Source organism: Pipra filicauda, unplaced genomic scaffold (assembly GCF_003945595.2).
Source record: "Pipra filicauda isolate LSUMZ 115617 unplaced genomic scaffold, ASM394559v2 scaffold190_size1978887_pilon, whole genome shotgun sequence".
NCBI lineage: Eukaryota > Metazoa > Chordata > Aves > Passeriformes > Pipridae > Pipra > Pipra filicauda.
Genome location: NW_024104299.1, coordinates 733813 through 760246, shown reverse-complemented (window position 1 = coordinate 760246; position 26434 = coordinate 733813). Strand labels below are relative to the sequence as shown.

The 26434-nt window shown below is 41.2% G+C and overlaps 2 protein-coding genes across 13 annotated transcripts in view; one reads left to right on the top strand and one right to left on the bottom strand.

Annotated features, from left to right (window-relative positions):
- Positions 1–8135, bottom strand: part of STAMBPL1 (STAM binding protein like 1) — a 21863-nt gene extending 13728 nt beyond the window's left edge. Inside the window, exon 1 of one of the 3 annotated variants that reach the window (XM_027718199.2) lies at positions 7899–8135. The gene's annotated coding sequence lies outside the window, so the exon portion shown is untranslated. Of the gene's footprint in view, positions 1–7667; positions 7765–7898 lie in introns of those variants that run through there. The other 2 variants (XM_027718177.2, XM_027718183.2) reach the window with 2 other exon arrangements.
- ANKRD22 (ankyrin repeat domain 22) lies at positions 7696–26434 on the top strand. 10 transcript variants are annotated; one of them, XM_039380243.1, is made up of 7 exons: positions 7696–7901; positions 14943–15260; positions 21140–21331; positions 23118–23225; positions 23552–23629; positions 24492–24590; positions 25324–26434. In XM_039380243.1, exons 2-7 carry the CDS (start codon positions 15240–15242, stop codon positions 25399–25401), a joined length of 576 nt encoding a protein of 191 aa, XP_039236177.1. In that variant the 5' UTR covers positions 7696–7901; positions 14943–15239; the 3' UTR covers positions 25402–26434. The 10 variants fall into 10 exon arrangements, with proteins under 10 accessions (XP_039236177.1, XP_039236174.1, XP_039236176.1 ...); XM_039380240.1 differs by having other exon boundaries at positions 8721–15260; XM_039380242.1 differs by having other exon boundaries at positions 7696–8565.

Here is a 26434-nt window from a genome sequence, read left to right as displayed (position 1 = left end):
AGTTGTAGCTGATCCAAATCAAAATTAAATGGACTTTTAAACTTAACTACTTTCTTCTCAAAATCAAAATGCAAAGGAGGAGGCAGAACCATAAAGCCAGCAAAACAGATTAGTTCCTTTCTGAGGCAGTGCTGTCCTAGACTGATATAAACTGACTTTGAAAAGACACCATAAGAGCTTGTATAGCACCTACAAAAATTCCTGACATGTTTTCTGACAACAAACTTATATTTTACTTTACAAGAGCAAAGATAAATTCAAATACCCAACCACTGAGAATAACTGATTATACTCAAATATACAAAAACAGTTAAGCTAATACAGTGAACTATACTCCAACCACAATCACAGGGGACAAATAGCAACACTAGCTTGGAGCTGTCTTAGGCTATTAGACTGTAAAGTGCTCTAAATTCCAAGAGTAAAGATGCATTTTTCTGCTTTGCTAATTCAGGTATTTCAAATTAACTTAGATCGACTTAAGTAAAGTTTGTTCGAGAAGAAATGCCTGGACATTTGTCATTCAAATCAAGTTTTTTCTAATTATGAGTTTTCTGATAGTCATTACCAGAATATAATCATTTAACATCCATTCAACAGTTAAAAAACTTTTCTTGATTTCATTGGTATAGCATTCCTCACCAAATCCTCACCATTTCCTCCTCAAAAACCACTGTTTTCCTATATGATCCATCTTATTAATGCTATGAATTAATCCTTGAAAAATCCAGCTTTATTAAATCAAACCCTTCAGCCACAGGAAACAGTGCAAAGTGAGAAAATCAACATTTTAAATGGCATTGAAAGTCATTTTTCTGTTCGGGCTAACAAGCATGGTACCAAGCACCAGGGAAGTGAAAAGCAGAGAGAGCAATTTCAACTGAAAGTATATGCAAATAGTAGTACATGAAGACAGAATAAATATATCAAGACATATCAAGTACCTTAGGAGTAGGCTAATAAGACAGAGGTGGTATGAGAAGATCTGGGGAATGCATGCACAAACTCTCGTGCTTTTCTGAGAGGTATAATGTCACAATTCATCCCAAGTTCTCCAATGCCCTCACAGTTTACTGCATAATGATGTTTCACACAATTGCCAGGATGGATGTGGACAAATGAGCCACCCTGCCTGTTCTCAGAGCCCAAAAGGCACAGCCCTGCTAATTTTCCAAGCTTCGTAGCTGCGGTGTGATAGTGAGGGGTGGTACACGTGGCTGCACAGCAAGGCTTATCGGCTCGAGTGCAGTATGAGCTATTTAAGTTGCAGTTTGTGTCTGCTATGCCTTCAGTGGAGCCAGCTCACAGCCTGGGCAGAAGGAGCTTGTATCTGTCTTCACACCTTGCTATGACAGACTCTGAGATGTCTGATTAGTACAGTGTGTCCTTCACTGATACAACCCGACTGAGACAACTGTACCAGCACAGTCAACAAAGCCAAGCGGGACCAGGCCCTGCCCAAGGATGCACACAGTGGCTGCGGCACCCCAGCGGGAGCTGTGTCTCCAACCTTCTGGAGAGGACACGGGCACAAAGAGGAGCTCAGAGTGTCAGGACCTCACAGAAAGTAACTGACTGCAGACTGTGAGGACTGAATTTCAACACCTTGTGATCATCTGGAAGCTGCGTTTCCTTCTTCAGTTCTTCAGAAGAGGCTTTTAAATGTTGAATCAGCTTTTTGGATTTTTTTAAACAAGTAACTGACTAACTTCAATAAATATTAGTTTAATACTTAGTTTCACTTTTTAAGATTACTTTGAAACATTGTTATTAGTTAATTTGAAATATTAGTTTCCTCTTTGTAACATTTTCAAATTCTAAGGGAATTATTCATAACACTGACTTCACTGCTGTCATCAACATTTGTCAATATTTTGCCTATTGGTCTTACTAAAAAGCTGCATTAAAGAGATCACTGGTAAAATTTTCCAAAGCACTTTTTTCATTCAAAGATTAGGTTCTGTTAAGAATACCAGGAGCTTACTTATGCAATGATTTATTCTTTGCATATTTTTAATAGCAGATTATTTCAGAATTTCTCATCCTTTTGTCTGATATTTTGGTGGAATGTAAAGACCAGATGAGGTTCCCACAAAAATCATTCACTTCAGTACATTGGGATCAGGATCCTTACAGTATATCTAGAAATACTTGCTAACATAGGAGCTAAAATGTGGTATAGTTCTACTTCTTACAAACTGCTTTTGAGAGAACTTTTCTGCATTCACCCCATGGCACGAGAAAGCTTGTTTCAATATTGTCATGAGAAGTTAACACAGTCAGACTTCAATTTACTATTCTAGGAAGTGTGATGATTACAGAATCCTAGAATAAAGATGCAGCTCAAACCATAAAGAGGCCAGTTCTCATTAAAACAGCCAAATTAGTAAGTGCAAATAACACCTTTTAATTACCCATAATGGAACTGAATTGTCTCAGCAAACTTTAAATAGGGCATGCCAGCGATTGCCAGATGAAGGTAAGGGACTGTTTCATGCCAATAAGTCATCCATGAAGCAGATACTTCTACTTCTGTACTTGGAAGTGGATGTTCAAGTGAATGTGGTGAAAAATAGGTTAGAAATACAGGCATCTACCTCACTCAGCTCTTTTTGAAATGCCAGGCCATGTATTGGCACAGCACATAACAATTTATATACACACTTGGGTTTGATATATAAATATGCTAAATACCAGCCTAAATAGTAAACGCTGGTTCTCTCCAAAAAGAAACAGCCTGTTCATCTGTCAACATGCTTTTTGTAACAACCGTTCAGAATCACAGCAAGTGATTCAGCTGGTATAGTAAGGAGTCTCTTCTGGAAAAAAAAAAGCTAAGCACTGAATGTCATGGCAAGATCATTCTCTTGTGCAGAGGAAATACCCAATCAACAAAACCCAACAGAATGGCCTTTCAATGAAAGGAAGCGCTGCGAGGAGTAGCTTCCTAAAAACCCTGCACCTTTCAATGGAGAAGTTGCTCTTCACAGCAGGAGCTACTAAGCTTGGCTCTAGAAAAGCCCATCTCGGTAATGGTTCATACTTCAACATTGGTCCTTAGCTTCATGGCTTCATTTAAACAGCATTGCTAAGACCTCCTCCTAAGCTCTCCTAACTCTCAGAGGCAACTTCCAAGCTATACTATCATCTCTCCTAGAAGCAGGTCAAGATTATTTCCTGTTTTTCACTGGTGAAGGACCAGTGCCACCATGTCCCAGCACACCGCCGAGAGGTCTCTCTGCAGACCATGTCAGTGGTGTATAGACAGTAGCACCTTCATTGGCTTGGGTGCTGAGAGGGAGAAATCACATGCAGGGAAGATCCTCCATGCACAGATCTGCCAAACCCATGCCTTGCTTATATGGTTAGGCCACTCAGTGCTGTATCTTACATCACAAAACTGAGCTTTATTTTCATCTAAAGAAAAAGTGGGTGGCACGAGGCTCTGTTTTCTCACAGTTAAAAAAGAAGTTAATATAATTATTTGAAGGCTTTTAAAGTTGGTCTGCAAATATTTGGATGACTGCAGTTAGTCAATGTAATTCCTTGAATATAATTGATTGGCTGTCTTCTAGGGACAGTTCTCCTTTTGGCACAGATATGAATATTAGTGAATAAAGTAGCTATGTCAATAAAATTAGTTTGCTACTGGGTCTGTAAGAGTGATAAACCACTGCAATATGCAGGTAACATCCAACATGGCACACGCAAGAACCTGACTATTACTCCCTACAGAGTATGTGAATACAGAACCTACAAGCTTTTCCTCTAGCTTCAAAGCACAGACTTTCAACTATTTTCTCATTCATTTTTAGGCAGACTGTTTTGAAATCAACATTTAGTATGTTTGTGCTGTTATAACATAACCCTATGCACTTGAGCTGTACATCTTGATGATGTCTTGCTACCTGATTTATTAATATGCTCTGTCTACAAAAATATTAGTTACAGGATATTTAAGAGAATGTCCTGAAAAATGGACTGGGAATACTGAACATTCAAACATGCATTTGTGAACTGACAGTTCTTTCTCTTGAGGTTTTTTGTGTTGAAACAATCCCTCTCCTCTCTCCCTTTTTTGGTAACACCTTTCGGTTGCAGCAGAAAAGTATTTTTAAAATAATGGATAAAGTATCACCAATGGTAGAATGTCTTGGATTACAAGCAATAGCCTTCTTAGGCATTCAGTGAAATATACTTATGCAACACAGAACAGCATCTTTCCAGTGACCCACTAAAAGGATGTTCTAGACACGGTGTAGAAAAACAGTGCCATTTCCTTCCTTTAGGAAATCCACAACAATCCCCCATCAAAAGTAGTGTACCAGGGCACAGTAACCCAGAAGAGGGCAGAAATAAAAGAAATAGCTGTTGTTATATAATTTGTTCTTTGATGATTCAACTGAAATACTGAAAAAAGGAGATACCTGCAATACAGAACATCATTGACAAAACTAACTTCCACCATGAAGACAAGAAGCTGGGTTGCTAAGGGAAACAAATGAGAGGCTAAAAATCAGCACAGAGGCCTGCAACTTCATAGACTTCCAGGACACAAAGAAAGCATGATTCCTTGCAAAGTCTTAGGTTTCACAGTTTTTTTCTGCCTGCAGTCCTATTTCTCTCAGAAGAAACTCTCCTCCCCTAGGCTAGGAGGGTTAAGAATCTTCTGGGTTTTCCTATAAAAGGTAATGACTTTTCTGGCAATATTTCCTACTTCATTTTGAACACTTTCAGACTCCATAGCCTCTAATAAGGACACTTGTTAATTAAGTGCATAACTGGTTGCAACAAGCAATTTCTGTCTGATGACAAATTCCTACTCCGTCTTACGTTCATAATACAGGCTAGAAAATAAAGGAGAACCAAATTTACTCAGCATTTCTGACATAAAAATTCACAGTTCATCTGAAGTCTATTAAATTGCCTATTATAAAGAATGAAGCTTGTCTTGTGGCCTCAAATCTAAAAAAAATAATTTGAGGCACTAGTTCCAAGGATTCTGACTGTTTTGTACACTTATGGTTAAGTAATCAAAGGGCAGGTAAGAAATGGATAGTAATATTACCTACAGGATAAAGTGTGATCAACCAATACAAATAACTACGGCATGTTTCTGTAGTATGATGCCTATATTAAGATAATACAGTTAGTTGATTTCATAATGAAATCTTTGACCTTCTGCCCTAGCCTAGATGATTCAGGATGTCTCATGCTATGAGCAGATGGGAAAAACAACAGGAATGTCTGGCTCTATGAGGAGAATTTAGACTACTTTTTCTACTGGGATAGTTACAATATTTAATTTCTCTTATGTAAGTTTGCTAAGATTGACAATGCTAAGCACAAGTTTTACAGCAGCACAGTGATCTGTAACACAGTCAGCTCACAGGGCTGCTTGACAGTCAGCTGAATTATCCAGAATATCAAAGCTGAGTGCAATGATTTGTGGTTAACATTTTATATGCTTGCAGGCCACCAGGCTATTCATCCCACTGAAGGTATGCAGACTACCTTTGAGTCTATTTTCAAATTATTTGCTTTTCCCTTCAGGATGAGTTCATTGATCTTTGCAGCCTATACAAACTCTTTTCCAAGTCAACACAGAGCAATAAAGATCTCTGAGGGCCTTCTGACAATGGTTCAGAGATGCTAAAAGAGGAAGACACTTCCTACGTTGATTAGGTAGTGAGCCCACAGCTTCCATAATGTAATTCCGTATGTTGTGTGCTGAACTGTGAGTCATCTGGAGCTGCCAGTAGGAAGTGGTAGGCAATGGGTTGTGTCTGAGGAGCTTACTGACTCACAGCATTACCAAGAGGCATCATCAGCCGTGCAAGACTGAAAATGTTGGATTTTTATAAAAGGGATTTCTATGCAACAACAGTACTAACCAACTACATATGGATCATTCAGGAACTGTACAAGCAAGATCATTTGCTTTTATGGACTGATACTTCTATTTATAATGGAAACTATGACCAGAAAATATGTTTCCTGGCATGAAAATCCAGATGTTCTAATTTTATTAAAATTGTATAGATAAAGACTTTCTTTAAGTGGCAGCAAATGACTTTTAAGAACACAAATTGGAGGTGCAACCTTTGATGCAAAAATAAAATTTTAGGAGTTAGATAAGACCAGAAAAAACCCACTGTTCATACGTGTCCAGCAAACAGAAACCAAGTACATATTTTTATACAACATTTTCTCTGTGTCTTCATGCCATTCCCTCAGCAGCTGAAGATTTCATGACCCCTCACCTTGAGCTATACTCTTCCTCAGCTTGGTGATTAACTTCAGAAAATGCCTTAAGGCCTGAACTTATGTGCATGCTTCATGCACATAAGGAAAACCACATGAAAAATGCCTTCACGGTATTTGCATAGCAGTACCAAGTAATACAAATGATTGCAGGGCTGATCAAGATACTGAAACCTACTTTTTAAATGTAACACTATCAAATAACTCCCCTGCACTTGTAGCCATTTAAAAATACTATAAACAACCTCCCCCCCCAACTATGAAATTTGTACCTAAATAATGATACAGATTTTGGGATGAATGCTTCCTACATTCCTACAGTGTCCTGTGATGTATGAAACTCCAGATTTGTCAACACTGGCCTTCAGTTTAGTTATTCAAATATTTAGCACTTAGACATGCAAGATACCAGCAGAAATGATTTTAGTATGTCAGAAAATCCAGCCTGTTTCAGAGTAACACAATATATTGCCTGAGCAGCACCCACAGGAACAAACTTAGACTCCATCCTCCTGGGAATATTTCATGAAGTTCTGTGTCTGTGTCCTATTTTCTAGGACCTGATGGTCTAAGGCAATTCATCAATATACGCTAAGTACAGCTTTGGACAGTCATGCACCTTAGCTTGCAAAGAGGAGAAAGCCCACTTCTGTGAAGACAGAACTTTTTCAAAGCTGGTCTTCACCTGGGGATGAACTCCCTCGGAACTACTGTCCATCCAAGATCTCATAATCTCACCACTTCCCATTCTCAGTAAACGGTGGGTTTTTTTCTGCCCATGACTCCTCTGAGTATTCAGAACCATGTGCATATTAAATAAAAATAATTTCAGACCAAGAGGAATTTCCCCAGAAGAGACTTTTGGGTAGCCTTCTGAAACAGAGCGGACTGTGCGAGTGGAGTGAACTACATTCCTCCGTGCACTTCGGAAGGACACCTTCGATCCTACAGAGGTCAGAAGGAGGCAGGTACAAAATGAAGTACATGAGGAGAAACCGAGAGTTACATGTACCCAGCGAACACAATTTCTACTTTTTCACATTCTTTCACTTTCTATTCCGATGATAATCTTTCACATGTATATGGAAATCATTAAAAAAACTAGAATATTGTTATCAGTGTGATTTCTCCCTGGAACACGGTAACACTCTGGACTCGGCTCCCCACCAACCTGCCACCACCTCTATGCGTAGCCGCAGCGGAGTCATCAGCTTTAGGCGGCCCGGGCTCGCAGCCCCCCGCCTCCCGCACACCCCCAGCGGCACCGCGATGCCCGCGCTGCATCCCCGCACCGCCAGCCGCTCCCGCTCCCCGCCGCGCTCCCGCCCGGGGCCGCTCCCGCCCCAAGTTCCGCCCTGCCCGGAGGAGGGCTGTTTCCGACAGGCCTCCGCGGGTCGCCGCACCTGACACCGGGGCGGGCACGGGACCGGGGACGCCGGCGCGGCGCGGCGGAGGGAGCTGTTACCGGCCCTGGCTCCCACCGCCTCCCGGCTCCGGAAGGGCTACCAGCCCCTTTCCCCCTCTTCCCGCAGGGACCGCTGGCGCAGAGCAGCGGGATGGAGGCGGGAGACGGCGGGAGACGGCGGCGCGGCAGCTCCGCGCTCCCCGCACGGGGAAGGGCGACGGCCGCTTACCGGGTCTGGCATCCGCGTGAGCGGCGCCGCGGCGGCTGCCGCGGACAAAGCGCGGGGCGGGGGGAGGCAGAAGCGGCGGGGTGGCCTGGGCCTCCTCCTCCTCCTCCTCCCTCTGCTCCGCCGGCCTCGCCCCGCCGGGACGCGGAGCCCCGGGCGCCGTACGCGGGAGCGGCGGGCAGGGCGGCAGGTGCCGGCGGCGCCGAGCCGAGCCTTGCGCCGCCGCAGCCGCCCGGGTTACGGTGCGGGGCGAAGGGAGGAGCCTGCGCCGCGCCGGGCGAGCGGCGTGGCCGCGTCCCGCTCTGCGCCGCGGGGTCCGGCCGCCGCCGCCGCTGTAGCCCCGCGGGGGCGAGAGGGAGCGGCGGCGAGCGCAGGCAGACGGGCCCGGGGGTGCAGCTCACCTGGCGTGTGTGTCCCCCCCGCACCTCCGGCGGTCGGCCCGGCCACGCCTGTGTGCCGGAGGATACGCACACCTCACCTGGGCTCTCCTGAACTTTGCAGCGGGCTAACTGGGAGCAAACACTCTTAGCAGCCTTGCTGAGGAGGCTGTCTGTGAGCAAGGAGGAAGAGGAGAAGGGGTAAAATGAAGGTGTAGTGGTCGGTGTAGGGCTGTGGTGCCTGGGAAGAGGGATGCTGGACAGGAGAAACTTCCTCCCCTAAGGCAAAGGAGGTAGGGGGTCACAGCTTGGGTTTCTGCGGAAATTGGGCAGTGCTGTGGGCTGGCCTAGATCTCTGATGAGAATGTCCTGCCAACACAGCAGTTACTCACACCATGGTATGTTTGGATGACCTGCTTGTTGTCTTTCTGTTGAACTTGTTCAGCAGATGTTGATCATACTGATGTCTTTCCTGTGGCCCAAACCTGGACATGGAAGTCTTAGATGTGGTCTAAGATACTTGTTTTTGGCTCATCCTACCCCCCCAAACATGGTAAGGGCATTTCCCTTTTAGTCCTTTCGTTTTGTGCAAGGCCATTCTGGCTGCTGGGCATCCCAGCTTTGAAGTACCACTGTTGGTGCTGGTGGCTGTGGAGTGCAGCAACAGGTCTTGGTCCTGCTTTAAGAACAGGAGGGACTGATCTGGGCAAGGAACAACTTGTTGCTGGCTGTTAGAGGCTCCAGCCTATGCCATGGAAGGGTTTCAGTGGGGCTGTTGAGTTAATCCCATCCTGAAGCAGACATGGAAGGGACACTTACAGTGCTGCAAGGAGTTTGTCTGGGTAGCTAACAGTTTTCCAAGGTGAAGTGTGAAGAGTGGGTATTCCTGTTGTTCAGATAGGAGACTGCATTTCTGATGAATGGCAATAAGAAGATAAAGTTTGGTTGTAGGAAACTTTGGTAAGTGCAGCGCCTATCTAATGAGTATTTGGAAATTGTCTTCTGTTTAAAAAACTTGTAAAACTCAGGTCAGATGTGAGGTGATGTTAGGCTGGTTTAGATGTTCAGTGTTGAAGACACTGCACATTGTGTTCTTTCCCAAGCAGTGTTGGTCACAGACCGGAGTGCTTCACTGTAACCTCTTGCAGGGTGTGTCTGTGGCTGGTTCCTGTACAGCACAGGAAGATGCTCTAGGAAAGTTTGAACTTGATGTCCTGGAGTGGCCCTTGGTGGCTGTTTCCGGGCTGACTAAGCCTAATTTCAGATCTCTGTCCACACAACCAGATTTTGAGGCACTGCTAGATCCACCTTCATTCACCTCCCTAAAAGGGCAGTCCCCAGCATCTGCCCAGTACTTTCTATAGTTGGGCAGAGCTATGTGCTCTGGTTCGTGAGGAATCTGAGTTCCAGCTCACAGTTAGCCCTGATTCTACAGCAAGGAAAAGGCACAACTGGTCAGGGTGGAAGGAGTTTGCGGTTGCAATTCTCCTTTTTCCCCCTCCCATTGTATGTTTTGTACAACATCACATTGTCAGGTTCATCCTGTATGTGTTGTCTGAATGTTGAATGGTGCTGCAGATATGTGAATGGGAGCAGAGGTGAAGGACTTTGCTGCCAGACACTTCAAAGAGGTGGACGCTTCCTCTTTGGCAAGCTGGAATTCTAGATCCTACTCCTTCTGTCTTCAGACCAGAGCTCTTGTCTGTTTTTAGAAAAGTTTTGCATATTTTCCAAATCTCAGCCCAGAAAATCCTCTATGTTTTTCTAGCTCTCTGTGAACAAGAAAAACAACAGAATCAATGGGGGGAGACCCACCTACTGATCAGATTGGAACATGAATCATTGTGAATAAGTGTCCTAACATTACCTGCAGTTGTGCCTTCAGAGTGACCGATATAATACACATCCTTCTGTCCAGTTTTATTCATGATGAAGTACAGCTCTGCTGGAATATCATATTTACCCATTTCATCAAAGCTAAAGGGAGAAACACAAAAAGCTTGCAGATAATTCAGCCATCACAGTGTGAGTTACTGAATGTCAGTTTTGTTGCTTGTACTCAGCAGGACCCATTGAAGGATGAGGTTGCAGGCTGTGTCTGCTTGATTTGGGGAAGTGGGCAGAGGGACGCAGCTATACAGCCAGGCTGCCTGATGCCTTGGGCTTTCTGTGGAGCAGATGCCAGTTTTGCCTGACAGCTGCAGCCCTTGGGGAACTGAATTTAATCAATGCTTTCACCAGCATGAGTTACAAGAATTGTTTTTCTCCCAGTTAACATCATTTGTGGTAGATCAGATTTCTCAGCAGAGCTGATCAGTCTCCTTTCTGCGCTTGGAACATGGTAATGGGGTGAGACTTCAAGGCTACAGATGCCTCCCAGTTTCGGAAGCCTGTTCCCAAAGAAACCAGCATGGTATATGGACAGAGGTGATCTGGGTACTTCCAGCTTTGCTTCTGTATGTGCTGATTCCAAAAGAGCCCATCCAGATCATGTAGTCCTTCTTATGAGCCCCCTGACATACCCAGCATTGGCTGTATCTGTGGAAAAGAGTTGGTCTAGTCTTCTTAGATGTTGCATGTCCCACTTGGAAGTCAGATTATATGAAAAACAGTAGTGTTTTCATATAGTTCAAAAGGTATTTTTTTCATAGAACCAGAAGGGGAAAGGTTCTGCATTTTGATAGTAATCACCTAATCTTGCTAGTTCCCTGAATGTTGCTTTCTTCAGTAATTCTTTTTCCATAGAGTACCTGAACTGCCAGAACTCTTTCTGACAGGGCTTAAGGGTCTTGTCTTTTAAAGACCAGGTGTCTCCTCGGCTGTTTCCCATCTAGACATCATAGCCAGCGTCTACAAGAATGAAGCCTAGGCTGTTGACGGGCAGGTTAGAAATCCAGTTAATAGAATCTGCTAGAACACCATCGTGTAGCAAAAGTGCAGGCTTTTTCCCTAAAACAGAAGAGGTTTTCTTAGGCTGTAGTAGTAGCTAATGTGTAGTTAAAACTGAGGTGCAGAATCTGTTTTTTCTGGAGTGTTTTAACCCATGTACAGAATTTATGCCACGTTTTAGGCTGAATGACTAGGTGCCTTTGCAGAGATGGAAAGGTATGGAACATACCACTGCGTGTGCAAAGGGAAAAGATGGGGAACCCATGTAAGAATTGTCTCTCAGACCTTCCTTATGTCCTACAACTGTCATACCTGCATTTTGGCTGTTCCTTCCATCAGGAATTCTGAAAACACCAAGAACGTATCCATCCTCTGTTGTAACTTCATATTCCTTGCTGGGGTATCCATGATACCTGATAATTTCACTCCGTGGAAAGCCAAAGGACAGTTTATTAAGATGCATTTACAGTGTAGATATTGGTGTAGAAGGTGTTTAGAGGCTGCTTCTGTCCAGGAACATGAACGTAACCAAGAATATGCCAGTAAGATAAATGTGATAACATATTGCTAGCTTTTCTCTACTGCTGTGTGTTATACTGGTAGAAGGGTACACCAAAAGGGATTCCTGCAGGGAAAAAAAACAAACTACATCTCTCTCTTTCATGGATGATCCAATATATGCCATACCTTAACCACGGAGGCCAGAGGATGCAAACGGCAGTGAGAGTAGTTGGGGTGTGTTTCTGTGATGTGGTTTGTGTACACTACATTGTGCTGTATGATTCAAATTGCAATAATTTTTGTAGCATTGGTACTCAAGCACTACACAGACTTACAAGAGTAGCAGAATGCAGTAAAGTGTTCTTCAGACTTGCTTAGATGGTAGTTGTCTGGTGTTTGACCTCCTATTGTGGGACAAAAAAGAACTGTACTGAGTGACTAACCTTTTGGGAGATATTTTGTCATGTTTTGCAAGGCTGATACAGGTTGTATCTTTCTAGAGAGTAACCATGCATCAGTATCTCTATCTTCATGAGGGAGGGACTTCTCAATTATTTTTATTTTTTATTAAATCTATCATATCCCTTGAGTCACTAGAACATTTGGATTAAACCACAACTTGGATATATCCTTAATATTGACATCCAAACTCACTGTAGTCCACTTTGTAGGAGAATACTCCAATTCTTCTGTCAGTAGAATAGAAATCCTTCCACCTGTGTGCTCTGGAAGCTCAGTTTTATAGTAGATATTCCACTGCTTTCTGCAGTTTCGTTCAGTTCAAACAAAAGTAAAACACATTCCTCTATTTCTGCATGCGGAGCATTGTTTAGGAACAAAACTGGAAAGTTCAGCATAGGTCACAGTTTGATTTTGTACTAAAGGTGAGGCAGTAGGGTAGCTAAATTGTTACCATTTTTAGGGTATGTTTTTTCTATGTATTGAATGGTCACCTGACTAAGCTGGCATGTTTTAAGCCTTTTATCTGAATGTTTTCTAAATTAGATATAATGCACCAATTAACTCCAAGGCTTGGCAAACACTGTCTCCTTAATTTCAGTGGCCAAGTCTTGACTGTTGGAGCCTGGAACAGTAATCTAGTCTTTTTATGCAATGGAACAGTGCCAAACAGTGGCATTTACCATGGCAAACTGGAATTAACTGAAATATTAAAAAAAAAAAAAAGTAGAGGAAGGTATCTGAAAGATACATTGAAAATGCCATTTCTGGAGACTTTTGATATTTAATGAAAATAACCTTAAAACTTTTAGAAATTCATCAGAGTACTCTTGAGAGGGTCATAACGTTTTTTTTTTCACATGCACTGTAAATGGGACAGAAAGGCACCAGGTCATTTAATGTGCTTACCAGATGTTAGAATTGCCAGGTTAACTTACAAGGAAAACTTAAATGGATTTGGAGCTATAATAGCAAAATGTTCAATTTATGTACACGTTTTCAATGCTGAGATTTTCATGCGTCCACAGTGATATCCCAAGGGAAGAAAACCCAAGTAGAACAAAATTAAACTATCAGTTATTCCTTTTTCCCATTTCCATGGGTCAAAGACTTCTTCCTCTTCTCCTTTAGCAAGCATGCACTTTGATGTATAACATCAGGCTTGCAGCTCTGAAAGGATGCAGGCTGGCTGCTCTGACAAGCAACTGCACAGAATCAAGACAGCACATCTTTATGGAGACAGGCAGCAGAGGGAGGGACCATGGGTATATATGTACATGTTTCCTACATGCTGAGTAGGTGACAGTCTGCCCATGTACTGAATCTTGGCATCTTTTGGACAAAAAAGACATATTCAACAACAACAACAACAACGAAAATCAACATTTTCAGGATTCTAATCTAATTATAAGCATGGCAAAGAACACTAAAGCGTATGTGTAACAGAAGTGAACCTGTGACTATATAGCTTTGCTTGAGTCTCATGCCTCATCATGGTTGAGCTGCTTATCTGTTCTGCAACTGAAGCTCTAACCAAAGTGCTTTGCAAGAGGACCTGAGATGTGATGCTGGATTAAATAGTAATTTACACTCTCTTGGGAGAAATGTTGCCTGAAGCTATTACTCTGATTTGTAGAGGATGGTCTTCTTTTTTTTTTTTGTTAGTTTGTTTGTTGTTTCTTTAAAATAGTTTTTTAGATTACTATACATTTGTTTATTTGTATTAGGAAAGGATTAATTAAATTACTAAATTGTTATATGTAACTTCATAGTGATTTGACGAGTCTTTCAACAAGTTGTAGTTGAGAAATTTCAACAACCTGGCCAGCTGATGCAGGAAGATGTGAATTCCTTAGGAGCTGGATGTGAAGAAGTACGGGTGAGGAATACCTTTTCACCTTTGAGGTGTTACTCACTCCTCCACGTTGTTAGTCCTACTGAATTTTCACCACGTGCTGAAAGAGCAATCTATTGTGAGGATCCTAGTGAGTTTGTCACAGGTAGATGTCTGTTTCTGTTACATGTCAATGTAATTTTCTTCAGATAAACAGCCATTAAAACTGGTGTCAGCAAACAAACACTACAGCCATGGTGTTATACTAGTACTTTAATTGGAGAAGGATAGAGATAGTATAAGTAATTTTATATGGTCCTCCACCTCATTGGAGAATAAATATGAAAGTTATGTGGAAATTAAAGTTCTCAAATGTAAGGTAAAGGGCTTGGATTTAAGATGCATACTTACATGCATATGTTTTAAAACTCGTTTTAAAATTTGCTTGAAATACAGGAAACATGAATTTAAAATATAAAGGGAAAAGATATTTTGAGGTGAGTGCAGACACTTGAAATACACATGCCCTACTCAGAAAGCCTGAGTGTAGTACAGCATCTTATCATCAGAGCCATCAACTATAATTCTCTTCTGAATTAACATATAAAATTATCAGGTTAAACATGAATCATATTCATTGTTTGGGCTGGGCTAGGAAGAGAAGACTGAGCAAAAAGTGATGAAAGCAGATGGCCTGTTTAATTAGAGACTGAGGATAATTATACTGGGAGGTCTCATTAAAGGCGTGGGATTTAGTTGCTTCCCTTTTCCTGACAGGAGTCTTGAGAGGTTCTTGCAGAGCATTGGGAATATGTTTTAGTCAGAAGTAGCTTGTGTGGCACACTAGCTACCATTTGTAGTTACTTATTTTAAGTTTTAGATTTCAAGCTTTTTATTCTATTCTCCATTTCTTCACTTGTGAAGCTTTCTTCCTCTCTCTCTCTCCCTCCTCCTCTCCTCAACCTGTTTTGCTGCTTTCCTTTCTAGGCAACTGAAGGATGTTATTGCAAAAATGACAAAGGAAAATGCTTCTGTGTTGTAACTTGTTCTGTCAGTCTTCTGCAAGCTGCTGTTCTCACGTTTACCTCCCTGGGTTGGGTTTCTGAAGACAATTGTTTTATTCTACCGAGTAGAATGCACTGAAAGGAAATGTAGCATAAGAAAGTGTGATACTTTTAAGTTAAATATTAACCAGATTCAAACAAGCTCAAGAGCATTTCAAGTGTGGTTAACTTGTTGGGCGGTTGAACAAGAACCAACGAACTCAAGCAGTGAAGAACAGGCATGGGGATACTCTACTCAGAGGTACGTGACTATTTTTTGCACAGTAACTGAACCTGTTGAAGGTGTGGATATTCACTGGGTTTGGTTTGTTCCCTTCGCTGCCCCCCATATACAGGCTTATACAGATCTGGAATATTTTTCCCTTTAGAAATGCTTTTCTTTGCCTGTTGCGAGTTGTCAGAAGTATTTTTTGTAGGAGCAAAGGAAATGCAATAACTGGTGTAATTATTGTGACTTTGCGAAGTATGTGTTCAACATTTTTTGTTGTTCTGTGTTGAGATCAGAATGATTCGGAATGTGGTGCAAGCAACAGACAACTTTGCAAAATCAGACACCCCCTTGGCTTACACTGAATATAGATAATAAAGCTAATGCCTAAGAAAATATTCCCCTCCCTGCAAACTTTTAGGAAGGAATTTCTTTTTTCTTTGGACTTATCTTTATGGTTTTGTTCACAGACCATGCTTCATTTAGTATTTTCCTAGACTTTAGCATAAATGATACCTAAACATATTGTTTTATAAACTTTCCATTTGTACACATGGGAACAAATAAGGATTTTGGTCCTTTTTGACTATGAATAGAGTGTGTTGCACTGCTATTTCTTTTTCTGGAGATAGCATCACATAGCTGTTCCTTTAAAAGGTTACATTTCTTTGCTGAAAGACACTCTTTTATATTTAAAAAGCTATTCAATGAAATCAAGTATCTTCTCCTCTTTCAGTATTACAAGGACCTTGAATCTGTGCATTCATAAGGTGATTGGTGAATAGACTGTAGCTTATTCTGAAACGATTTTTTGCCTCTCTCCAGGTCTACTCTTCTGAGATAGTATTGCATAGGAAACCAGTATCATCTAGCTTAATTAAATGGGTGTTTAAAGAATGTTCAAATGCTGTCCATATTTTCCATGCTTATTAGTCAATATTCTCATATATATTAGCTTTCTTCCTTTAAAAATTTTGAGATACAGTTTTCTAGGTAAAGTATGGTTCATTTCTACAGGACAGAAATCTAGAGAAATAAAAATAAGACAGTGTAAGTTGCCTTTTCTGAGAAGTATGCATTGGATATTAGGGCATTCCTCAGCATCCTAAACATGATTTAGACTTCCCTTTTAGTTCATACTGTGCCTTTGAATTAATTTAATACACAGGAAGAGGCTGTGAATTGGTTCAGAATATTTTGACATTGCAACGTATCTCCTTTTTGTCTAAACAACTGCAAAGTGTTGATGTAATTTAGGCAATCCCCGGCTGTTCTCAAAGGAGGAAGCAATTATAAACCAAAATTGCTCTCCTAGTTGCATGACAGGCTTTACCTTCACCTCCTCTCTACTGGCTGAATGCTTTGTCCTTCATACTGTGCCTTTAATCTTTATTTCATGTGTGGTAGAACTTGCTAAATAGCTTGAGGTTTATCACTAGCTCAGCAAAACTAAGCAGAGAGAGATACAAGAAACCCTGAAAACGAGAAGACAAATTCAGATGTGGCCATTCATCTGGATATGAGTAAACTACTAATCACATGTCCCACAATTAATTAAAAATAAAAAATTAAAAGAAATCAAAGAATCTGTTCCGCAATTGAATTTCCTGACAGTGAAAGTTTTTTGCTATTCTCACACTCCTTATCTGGTTATCTTGTATTGAGTGATCTCAGCCATGAAAACTCTTGTCTCTCCTATGAGTACTTCTCACCTTTCCTGAAGCCTTAAGTAGATACTGAACAATTAAATCCTGGTCTGAAGGGCTTGCAGAAGAAGTATTGTAGAAAGAGAGATTTTAAGCACTCAATCATTGGCATATATAATCTTCAAACTCCACCCTCCAGTGTCTGTTCTTTTCTTTTTTCAGTCGGGCAGACTGTGCTCTGGATCATGGTTAGCCCTGATGCTATGGCAGGGAAAAGGCACAACTGGTCAGGGTGGAAGGAGTTTGCTGTTGTGATTCTCTGTTTTCCCTCCCTTCCATCATGTGTTTTGTGCATTTGTCTGAATGTTGAGTGGTGCTGCAGATGTGTGATTAGGAGCAGAGGAGAAGGGCTTTGCTGCCAGACACTTCAAAGAGGTGCTCTCTTACTCTTTGCCTAAACTGGAAATCTTGGTCCTGCTCCCCCTCCCTTCACACCTGAGCTCATGTTTTTATTGGGTGCAATGTTTGTTGTGCCTGTGCCAGGTCTGCCCTGCTACGTTATGGAGGTGGGCCAGGTCTTTTGTGAGTTCTCTGGGGCAGTCAGGACACGGGGATTTATAAATAATGTGGTGTAGGCAAGAGTAGCCACTCTGTGTCTTGGACTGCAAACCTCTCCAGAAGTTGTGAACTCAGTTCCCACTGATACTTTCTTCAGAGTTTTTTGTTGTGGGAGCACTGGCCCTTGTTTCTCACACATACCTAAAGGAGACGTCATAGACATTATATCTGTGCTCCAGCTGCCAGTGCATCTCTAAGAAGGGAAGCTGCAGGGGCTCCTGGCTGTCCTCCACTGCCATCAGATTTCTGCTCTCATACTCCTGCTCTACGCCACACCTGAGCCCAAGTCTGAGGTGTGAACTTTGGATTCTTTGGACATGGCTTCCACCTTGCATGTGAAGCCCAGTTATTCTGAGTACGTATCCCATAGGTTTATCCCCCCCTTGTGTATGATGGGTGGATAACAATAACATGAAAATCTGAAGCTGGTTGTTAAGCTGGATCACTGCTGAGGCAGTCTGCTAACACTGTAGATAACTGAGTGAGGTTTTGCAGTCTTTTATCCTCCAAGCTTTTCTGTAGACTTAAAGAAAATATGTTTTCTTGGGTTTTGGGTGGAATCTACTACTTGTACCTAACATGGTTCTAACTCCATAATTTACCTCCCTGCTGATCTTCCAGATAGGTACCATCTAACTGTCTATTTGTAAGAAACTCTATTAGTCTTGTAAGCAAAGTTTGGAGAATTGTTTAAAACAGTCTTAAGCACAGTTAGTCCTCCTTTAGATAGGACTGCCAGAGTGGCAACCCAAAAAAGTGAGAGATGGAAGAGTGATTTGTGGCAGAGACTTCACAAACACAGAAATCCTGGCACGTGCTCAAGCTCCAGCCTGGAGCCAGTCAGGTTTTGTGTCTGTTCTGCTGCTACTGAAAGCCTGTTTTGTTATTTTACCCTGCTGATTAATAGAAATCTCTTTATAATTTTCATGCTAAATTTCTTGGCCAGATATACCACCTTTTTTACCTTGTTCCTTGAAACCAATTAACACTTACCCTTTAATATATTTTGGAACGCCTACAACCTTGTCTGTCTCTGGCCCAGCTAAGCAAATCAATCTTTCTTCAGGCTCTTCATATTCCTCAATTGTAGAGATGTTTCATGATCCTGCCATAGTCTAATCTCATTTTTGGACACAAGTGAAAAGAACTGTATTCACTATCCCACTTAAGTGCCTTCTATAACAACTCTCTTCTCTTTCTGTGAGAGAGACTCTCTAATACAGCATTTGCCACTGGTTGCTGTTGCTGTTGCCTTTCTTGGACAGGTGACTGATTGCCACTTATTTGAAATTTATTACAAGTTTATTACAATAATACGGATTTGTGTTCTTTCCTAACACATTTTCTGAATCTCTATTGTTATTGATATCAATATAATGAATTTATAGTTGTCTGTACTGCTTTGTTCCCTTACTTAAATATTCTGCTACTATGTTTGTCCTTCCAGTCATGGAGTTGTGTTTGCCAGTTTGGGAGGTATACTACGAGTTTGATCCATGGGACTTTTCCATTTTTTTTGACTAAAAGAGGCATTTTCTAGAATATAAACCAGCAGAGTGGGCCTCAAAAAAATCCCATAAAACCAGGAAAAAAGTTTGACTTTTTTTTTCTTTAAACATGAACAGAACATATTAATGCAGGAGAGAATAATTTCTACAAAGAACCACCACTGCAGTGGAATAACAATAAGTAAAAAAATACTTCAAGTACATCAATTACCCATGTATTAGCTGTAGGAATGGATGAGAATTGCTTCCTTACATTCTCTGTACCCTGGATGTTTTCTGAGAACAGCTGGTTTCGGTAGGTAAAATAGCATGAGTCATATGTGCTGGTCTCTGTGCATGACTTCAGTCCTAAATAATGTGGTCTCCTAGGGAGTGGTATGTGCTCCATCATTATTCATGGCTCTAGAACTGAGTTCAACAGTAGTGTAAGGTTTAGAAAAAGATCCCACGGGTCAGTGAGAGTATCAGTCAGAAATGCCTTGGGTTTAATGGCCTAGCAAGTACAGAAAGAAAAGCAAAAAAGCATGTCATTTGCTGACATGAGCTGCCGAACTAGCAAGTATCATTCTAGGAAAGAATAAGACTGTATGGTAAATGACTGCAGTCTGATCAGGTGTTCAACCAAACAGCAAATCTTTTGCATCTTTAAATAAGCAAAGCAATACCTAAAAGCAAAAATAGAAGGGAAATCAGAGGTGCAGACAGACTCCACTTACCTTCTTTTTCCTGGACCTGAAGATACGGTACTAGACACTGGCATGGCAGAGAAAACTGATCGTTTAGATGGCACCTACGTGCTGGTCACACCAAAAGGGGTTTAAAGAAGGGTTTTCTCCTCAAAACCATTAAAACAGTTCTGATTCTGGTGGAGTGCAAAATAGCAAATGGTATATGTAGGCTTTTATAAGAATACAGACAGATGTGCAAATTTACAATATTGCAGGTATTTGCTGTTGATATTTATCTGAAATAATAAAAACAAAACAAGAAGTGGTGCAAGGTCTGGTAAACATGTAAATATTTTCTTAGGAAACAAATCACTTTCTTATGCAGCTGTCCAGAAGCAGTAATGATGCTGGAGGTAAACTTGTGTTGTAGATCAAAGTTTGCTGAAGTGAAAGTATAAATAAGAAGAATATTTTTAATATGGGGGGAGAGTATGAGTGGAGGAAAGTAACTGCAGGCAGAGTGAGGAAACAGCTTGGAGTTCAGGGCCAGATTTTTTTCATGTAGTGTATTTAGGATGTGAAAAAAGGAGAACGGAAAGGAAAAACTGCAGACAGTATTTAAAGAAAATTACTATTTTGTAAAATGTTGAATAAAATCCTCAGTATCAAAGACAGAAAAAAAGAAAATTATTCTCTTTTTGACTGGAGAACTCAAATGCTACCAGTCTGCCCTATCTGTCACTGCTACTTTCTGCCTGTATTAGGCTGTTAGAAACTTGTATTACTCTTGCCATTCTCAGCCTCTCCTTAGTCTGAATTCGTGCTGCTGGAGAGGGAAGGAATTGCAATTTAGGTCAAGGATGTGTAGAAATACTAAGCAAAAGTTGAGCAGCGAGCAATTCTCCAAAGCCAATCAGGGCCTGAGTTGTGGGCATACAGACATATATTTTTTAGGTAAAAAGTTTAGCTTCAAGCTTGAAAGGAAACACTGGGGGGGTTGTTTTCTCAACTTTTACCTGAAGTGTGGTTCTGTTCTGAGAACTGATGAGTCAGGAGTGGTACCTTCTGTTCAGAAGTGCTCAGACAAAGGGAAAGCCTGTTGTAAACTCAGAGAGAACTTGGGCTTGTCTTTGCTTGCTGCTTAATACAGTGACCACCAGCTCCTATGAGATTGGAAGCCGTTTTTTTTTTAAAGGCTGCAAATAAGCCGTATTTATTTCTTGAATTATAGAAATAACATCCAAAACTAACAGAAAACTCATTCCACTGTGCAAAGGCTGTGACTTCTGGGGCTGAGGGCTGAGAGCTGCTGTGTGGCAGCTGCAGGAGTGTCTCCTACCACCATCTTCTGGAAGTCACCAAGAACTACAACCTTTGTCAATTATTTTGGGATGTGCAAGTAGTAAGTCAGAATGGGAAGTATGGATGTTTTAATGAAACATATATTGATGAATATTATCTTCTCCCTTCAGCCCATTTGTCAGGCAGCTTATAACAACGATTTCAATAAAGTTCAGTTCCTTTTGGAGCGCAACTGCAACTATCTGAATATCCAGGACAGCTTCAGTGGAGACACCCCCTTAATTTGTGCATGTAAAAAGGGAAACAACAGGATAGTTAGCTATCTTCTAAGAAGACATGCTGATGTCAACCTCAGAAATAAGGTAAGTGGACACTGACTCCTTTGCAACGACTGTTCTTTCAGATTCTTGGAGTACCAGTGGGCACACTGGCAAGCACAGCCAAACCTGATGTTTGTTTCCTACTGAGGCATAACTATAACCCCTAAATTGTAATTCAATAAACCTATATGTTTCTGTTTGTCTCCTGATGTCTTTTCCTAACTTGTTAATGCACACAAGACAATAAACATTGGAGACCTGAATTTTTCTCTGTGTTCATGTTCCCCATTTAGGTAACACTGCATGCCATCCCCAGTCCCCAGTGGATTCTGCCTGCTTACCCGTGCAGCACTCCACATTCACTTTGCCCTCCACCTTGTGTCTGTTTCTTCTGTAGTTTTTTTCCTCTGCTTTTTTCTTCACCCTGGTTAAAAGGAAGGTCTGAACAAGAGCCTGTTGACCTTTCACAAATATGTCCCCAAAGAGAGACCGACTCTATAAAAACCTTCCTTACTTCCTTGCCAGACCTGCAGCTTGTCAGAGTACAGAGCAGTAGCATCCTAGGGGGCAAGGAGAGAAGCCTTCTCTGTCTTCCTGCCCTGTTGCCTAATTTAGAAAACCAACCTTCCTTGCTGTTGTTGTTTAACCCCAGCCAACAACTAAGTACCATACCTAATGTGATGAGAAAGTGTGTTTTTGTGGTAAATTTTCTAGTAGGTTACAAATAAAAAGTGGCTGAAAGATGTGTGTTCTGGCTTTATTAGTAATTTATTCTTATGATGTCAAGGGTGCTAAAAAGGAAAAACTGCACAGCATTGTCAATTGTATTATATCAAGGCAACGTTTATCAAGTTCCTACACATTTGTGGGCTATCTCACATATCTGCTTTCCAGTGCATTTTTTCATTTCATAGAAGGACAGCAAATGTTCATGAGGCCAGTGGAATATTCTATCCTACCTATTCTTCTTAATGCAGAAAGCTGTCCATTTTACCTCAAAGTCCCTTTTAAAGGGTTCAGTGTTTTGCATTAAGATAGTTTAAATTTCATTGGTAGCCATTTGCTAGCCATGCCTGGCATTCTTAAATGCCTCCCTGCTTCACCTTCATAGATGGAATAAGGCCCTTGGACACAGAGCTTAACTGTGGTGCTGTGGACTGAGAATGAGGAACAGCAGATGGCACAGAAGGACTTGTCTGATTACTTTGGGCCCCTGTGTAACATCATAGCCTAGTTTGTGAAATTCCAGTTTGACAATCTGCGAGAAGCTTAACACTTTAGCATGAAACTTTGTAGCCCTGCCCATTAGTTGCTTTGGTACATTCAGTATTCAAAGTTTCTTTTGAACTCTGTTCTCACTAGGAATTTGTGGTGGTTATTGGTACTTGCCTGTGTTTCTCAGATGTCCCAAAGGAGATGTCCTAAAGTCTCATGTGTCCTTGCTTCAGTAACCAGCACCTCCATAAGAAGAGGAGCTGTGGGGATTCTTCCTGCTGATTTAACTTGATGGGTGTACCCACGAGATGTCCACTCTGTCTTTTCAGTCTCTGCAGCCATGTCTAGGTGTGCAGACATACACATGGAATCCTTTGGATCCCACATCCTCCTTGCACATGTAGTCCAATTTCCATGCCCCTATATGTGTTAAATATGCTTCTACTTGAAGGAAGCAAAATGTGTCCCTTTCTGCTTGAAAATCAGAGGAATATTTCCAGTAGATAGTCTAAAAGAAAGCTTGTGAAATCTAAAATGGTCTACTCTTGTCGATATTAAACAAATAAAGTCAGATCACTGAATCTGGTGCTAATCAGAGTTATTCTGTGTTTAGAAGGACCGCACTTGCCTGCATTATGCTGTGAGAAAACGATTTACCTTCCTTGACTATGTGCTCATCATAATCCTCATGCCAGTTATGCTTATTGGATATCTTCTCATGGTGAGTCTGAATGAAAGCAGGAAAAACACTGTATCTTTCCCTTTCCCTTTATGACATTTTTCATGGCAGTATTTCAGGCTAGGAACCTGTATAGTACACAGGACTGCTTTCTTAAAGCAAGGACTAGATGAATACAACAGAAGAAACAGGAATTTTGCTGTGAATATAGCTGGTGTAGGAACAGAATTGCAGCACTGCATCAGCCTGGTATTTGCAGAAGACACTCTTCTTTTTGGAAAAAACCCACAGTAATTAGCCCAAATTTACTTAGCACTATATATAGATGAACTGTCTTACTGTGTTACTCTTTCTCTTGCACCAAACAGGTCTCAAAGACTAAACAGAATGAAAACCTGATCAAGATGTTGCTCAGAGCTGGAGCTGATGTGAATGCTACAGACTCTGTAAGTGGATTTATAAAAATGTAAATGTGGTTTGCATGCATGCAACAACTCTAAAACCAGACTTCAGAATCTTCTAGCAACATAGGCCTGCTATAGAATGGGATCAGGGACTGAACTGAGTGTGACGTACCAGGAAAATTCAGTGTTTCCCCTTGATGTTTAGGCAACAGTTTTTCAATATGCTAATGTACACAGAAATAATCCCCACTGATCAACTAATTATTTTTTTTGAACAATGCCTGCATAAGAGAATCCAGTTAAGCTGGGCTGAAACACTTATGTGTGAAATACCCGATCCTATAAAGATTCTACTGATATAAGGGTCTCAGTTTATCAGCATTTATGAGTTCTTGAACTGGAGCATATTTTTAGGCAAAGATCGTGCCACAGGGCTAGATCCTGTGTCTACTCTTGGTCGTCAGAGTGTGCTGATCTGCCATAGGCAGAGTCCTGTATCCACTAGCCTACTTGGGTGTGGTAAAGACCTCCTCTACTCTAAGATAGAAAAGAATGCCCAATTTTATCAGCAACCAAATTCTAAAATGCTGAAGTGTAAGCAAATAGTATTGTTGGGATCAATATCCTGGAATCCTCTGAAATTAGTAAAGAACTACTGGCTTCCTGCTGAAGGTATCAGACCTGTTTTAGCAGCTGCTTTCCATGGAAGGAATGATTTTTTGTTGTTGTTCCTGTTGCTCTTATGATAATGTATTTGTTTTACTATGTGGTGTGTTGTGGTAGAAACTGATATGTGTGTTTTGCATCCAAGTGTTGAGGGAAACTGATAAGGCTACAGGTACTTGCTTAAGGTCTACTAAAGAATTCATAGAACTAAAATTCATCTGCTTCTGTCTCCCTTCAGTCTAGTAGCACAGCCCTTCACTATGCTTGTGAAATGAAAAATCAGGAAGTCATTCCTCTACTGCTTGAAGCTCATGCAGACACTTCTGTAAAGAATCAGGTAAGAAGGTGAAATTGATAACTGTATTTAGCTGGTGTGCAGCAGTTTAAAGAAAAGGGTACTCAGCTTCCTGGTAGTGGAAGTTGTTTCCTGTTTGGTATAAAACATTTGCTCCATTGCTTTTGTTGGCAAGAGCAACTTTGAAGTACAAATCCTTCACTGCTGGCTTTCTACCAGTAAACACTGCCCTTATGTCCCCTGGTTTGGCACATCTCATCTGTCTTTACGGTACCTCTTCTTAACTCAGAGCTGCTCTACAGTTCTGTTCCTGAGAAGCAGGCTACAGGGGAGTGGTAAGAGCCTTCTTAGGTGCTTTTCATGCTGTTGTACACCATTATTCTGCGAGAGGCTAAGTCAAGCTGCTCCTGTCACCAGAATAGCTCAAATGTTGCCCAAATCAATATTGACCTGGGAGTATCTGCATTACTGAGTTGAGGTGAGCAATGTATTACCCATGTTGCTCTTGAATCCAAATCTTAGCTGTGCTAAGATTTAAAGCTGTGCTAATATCCAAAATTGACTTTTGGATATTAGTCCCAGGAAACAGTGGAATGGCCGTCTGTCTTCAAAGTAGTATTAGATCCAGCATGTTCTGAAACCTTTGTTTTAGAGCATGGATGTGACAGGGGAACTTACATGGGAGACCACTGCATCTGGGTGACAAATTCAGGAAAGCTCCTTGTACTCGATCGATATCTATGATATTGCAATGTATTTCATCTGTTTCTTTCAGGATGGGGAGACTCCCTTAGATATAGCAAGAAGACTGCAGTTCCACAACATTGAAAGCATGCTAAGAAAAGCTTCCTAGTCATCAAGGACTCTCAAACATGCAGAAAATTACCTCATCTGACAATGCATCTTGCATAACAGCAAATGTCCAACAGAGGGTGAAGGCTGTTACTTGATAAAAACTTGGTCCACATCCACCCATTCCTTGCTGTAGACTTCGACAACTTTGTGTGAGACTTGTCAGTACCCCCAAGGCCATGTGTGGAGTGAAAGGAGTTAATTTGATTTTACTGAGCCATGAATGATTGCAATAGTGGTCAAAATATTGCCCTTCCCATCTGCTTCATCAGTCTTATTACTTGACTTCTGTAGTCTGTGGATTTTGAAAGCTAACTATAAAATATCTGGAAGCCTAAATATTGCATATGGTTGGCAGCCAATGCAAAAATAAAATATCCATTACTTGTTCTATAGGGGAACTAAACAATATGCTACAGCAGTTGTACAAAGTCTGGTACCCTTCCTCTTAGTATTTCTCTTCCCACAATGGGAGTGACTGGGAAAATAGGTCTCTCAGCTGAGCACTTTTTCCTTCCATCCTTCCTACAGACACCTTAATTCTCACTATGTTGCTACAAGGGTAGGATTATCTTCTCTCTTTTTTCATATAAGACACAGCAAAAAGGGATTCAATGGCTTGCTGGAGACCATAAAGAAAGCAAATTCCCAGATCACTTTAATGCATTAAGAAATAATAATGAAAATATGTTTGGCATCGTAGAGAAACAGGTCTCTTGACTACCTTTCCAATATAAACAGTGTACTAAAGAAAAAAAAATCAATAAATGAAATGCTGTTGACGAGAACCAGATGAATCCTTTCCATGGGACTGGACAGGATAGTATGCTTTTCAGAGTGGTGCATGCAGCAGGGGATAATACTGATAATAATAATAATATATCCGTGAATCTTATCTTGCATAGGTAAAAGCAGAGGAAAACCCGCATTTGTAAGCAATGTATTAAAGTGTCCTGCTGCTTTGTGATTTAATAATGCAGCAATAAAAGAGAATCTCCTTTGGAAGGCTGCTGTATTTTGCCTTCTTGATCTAA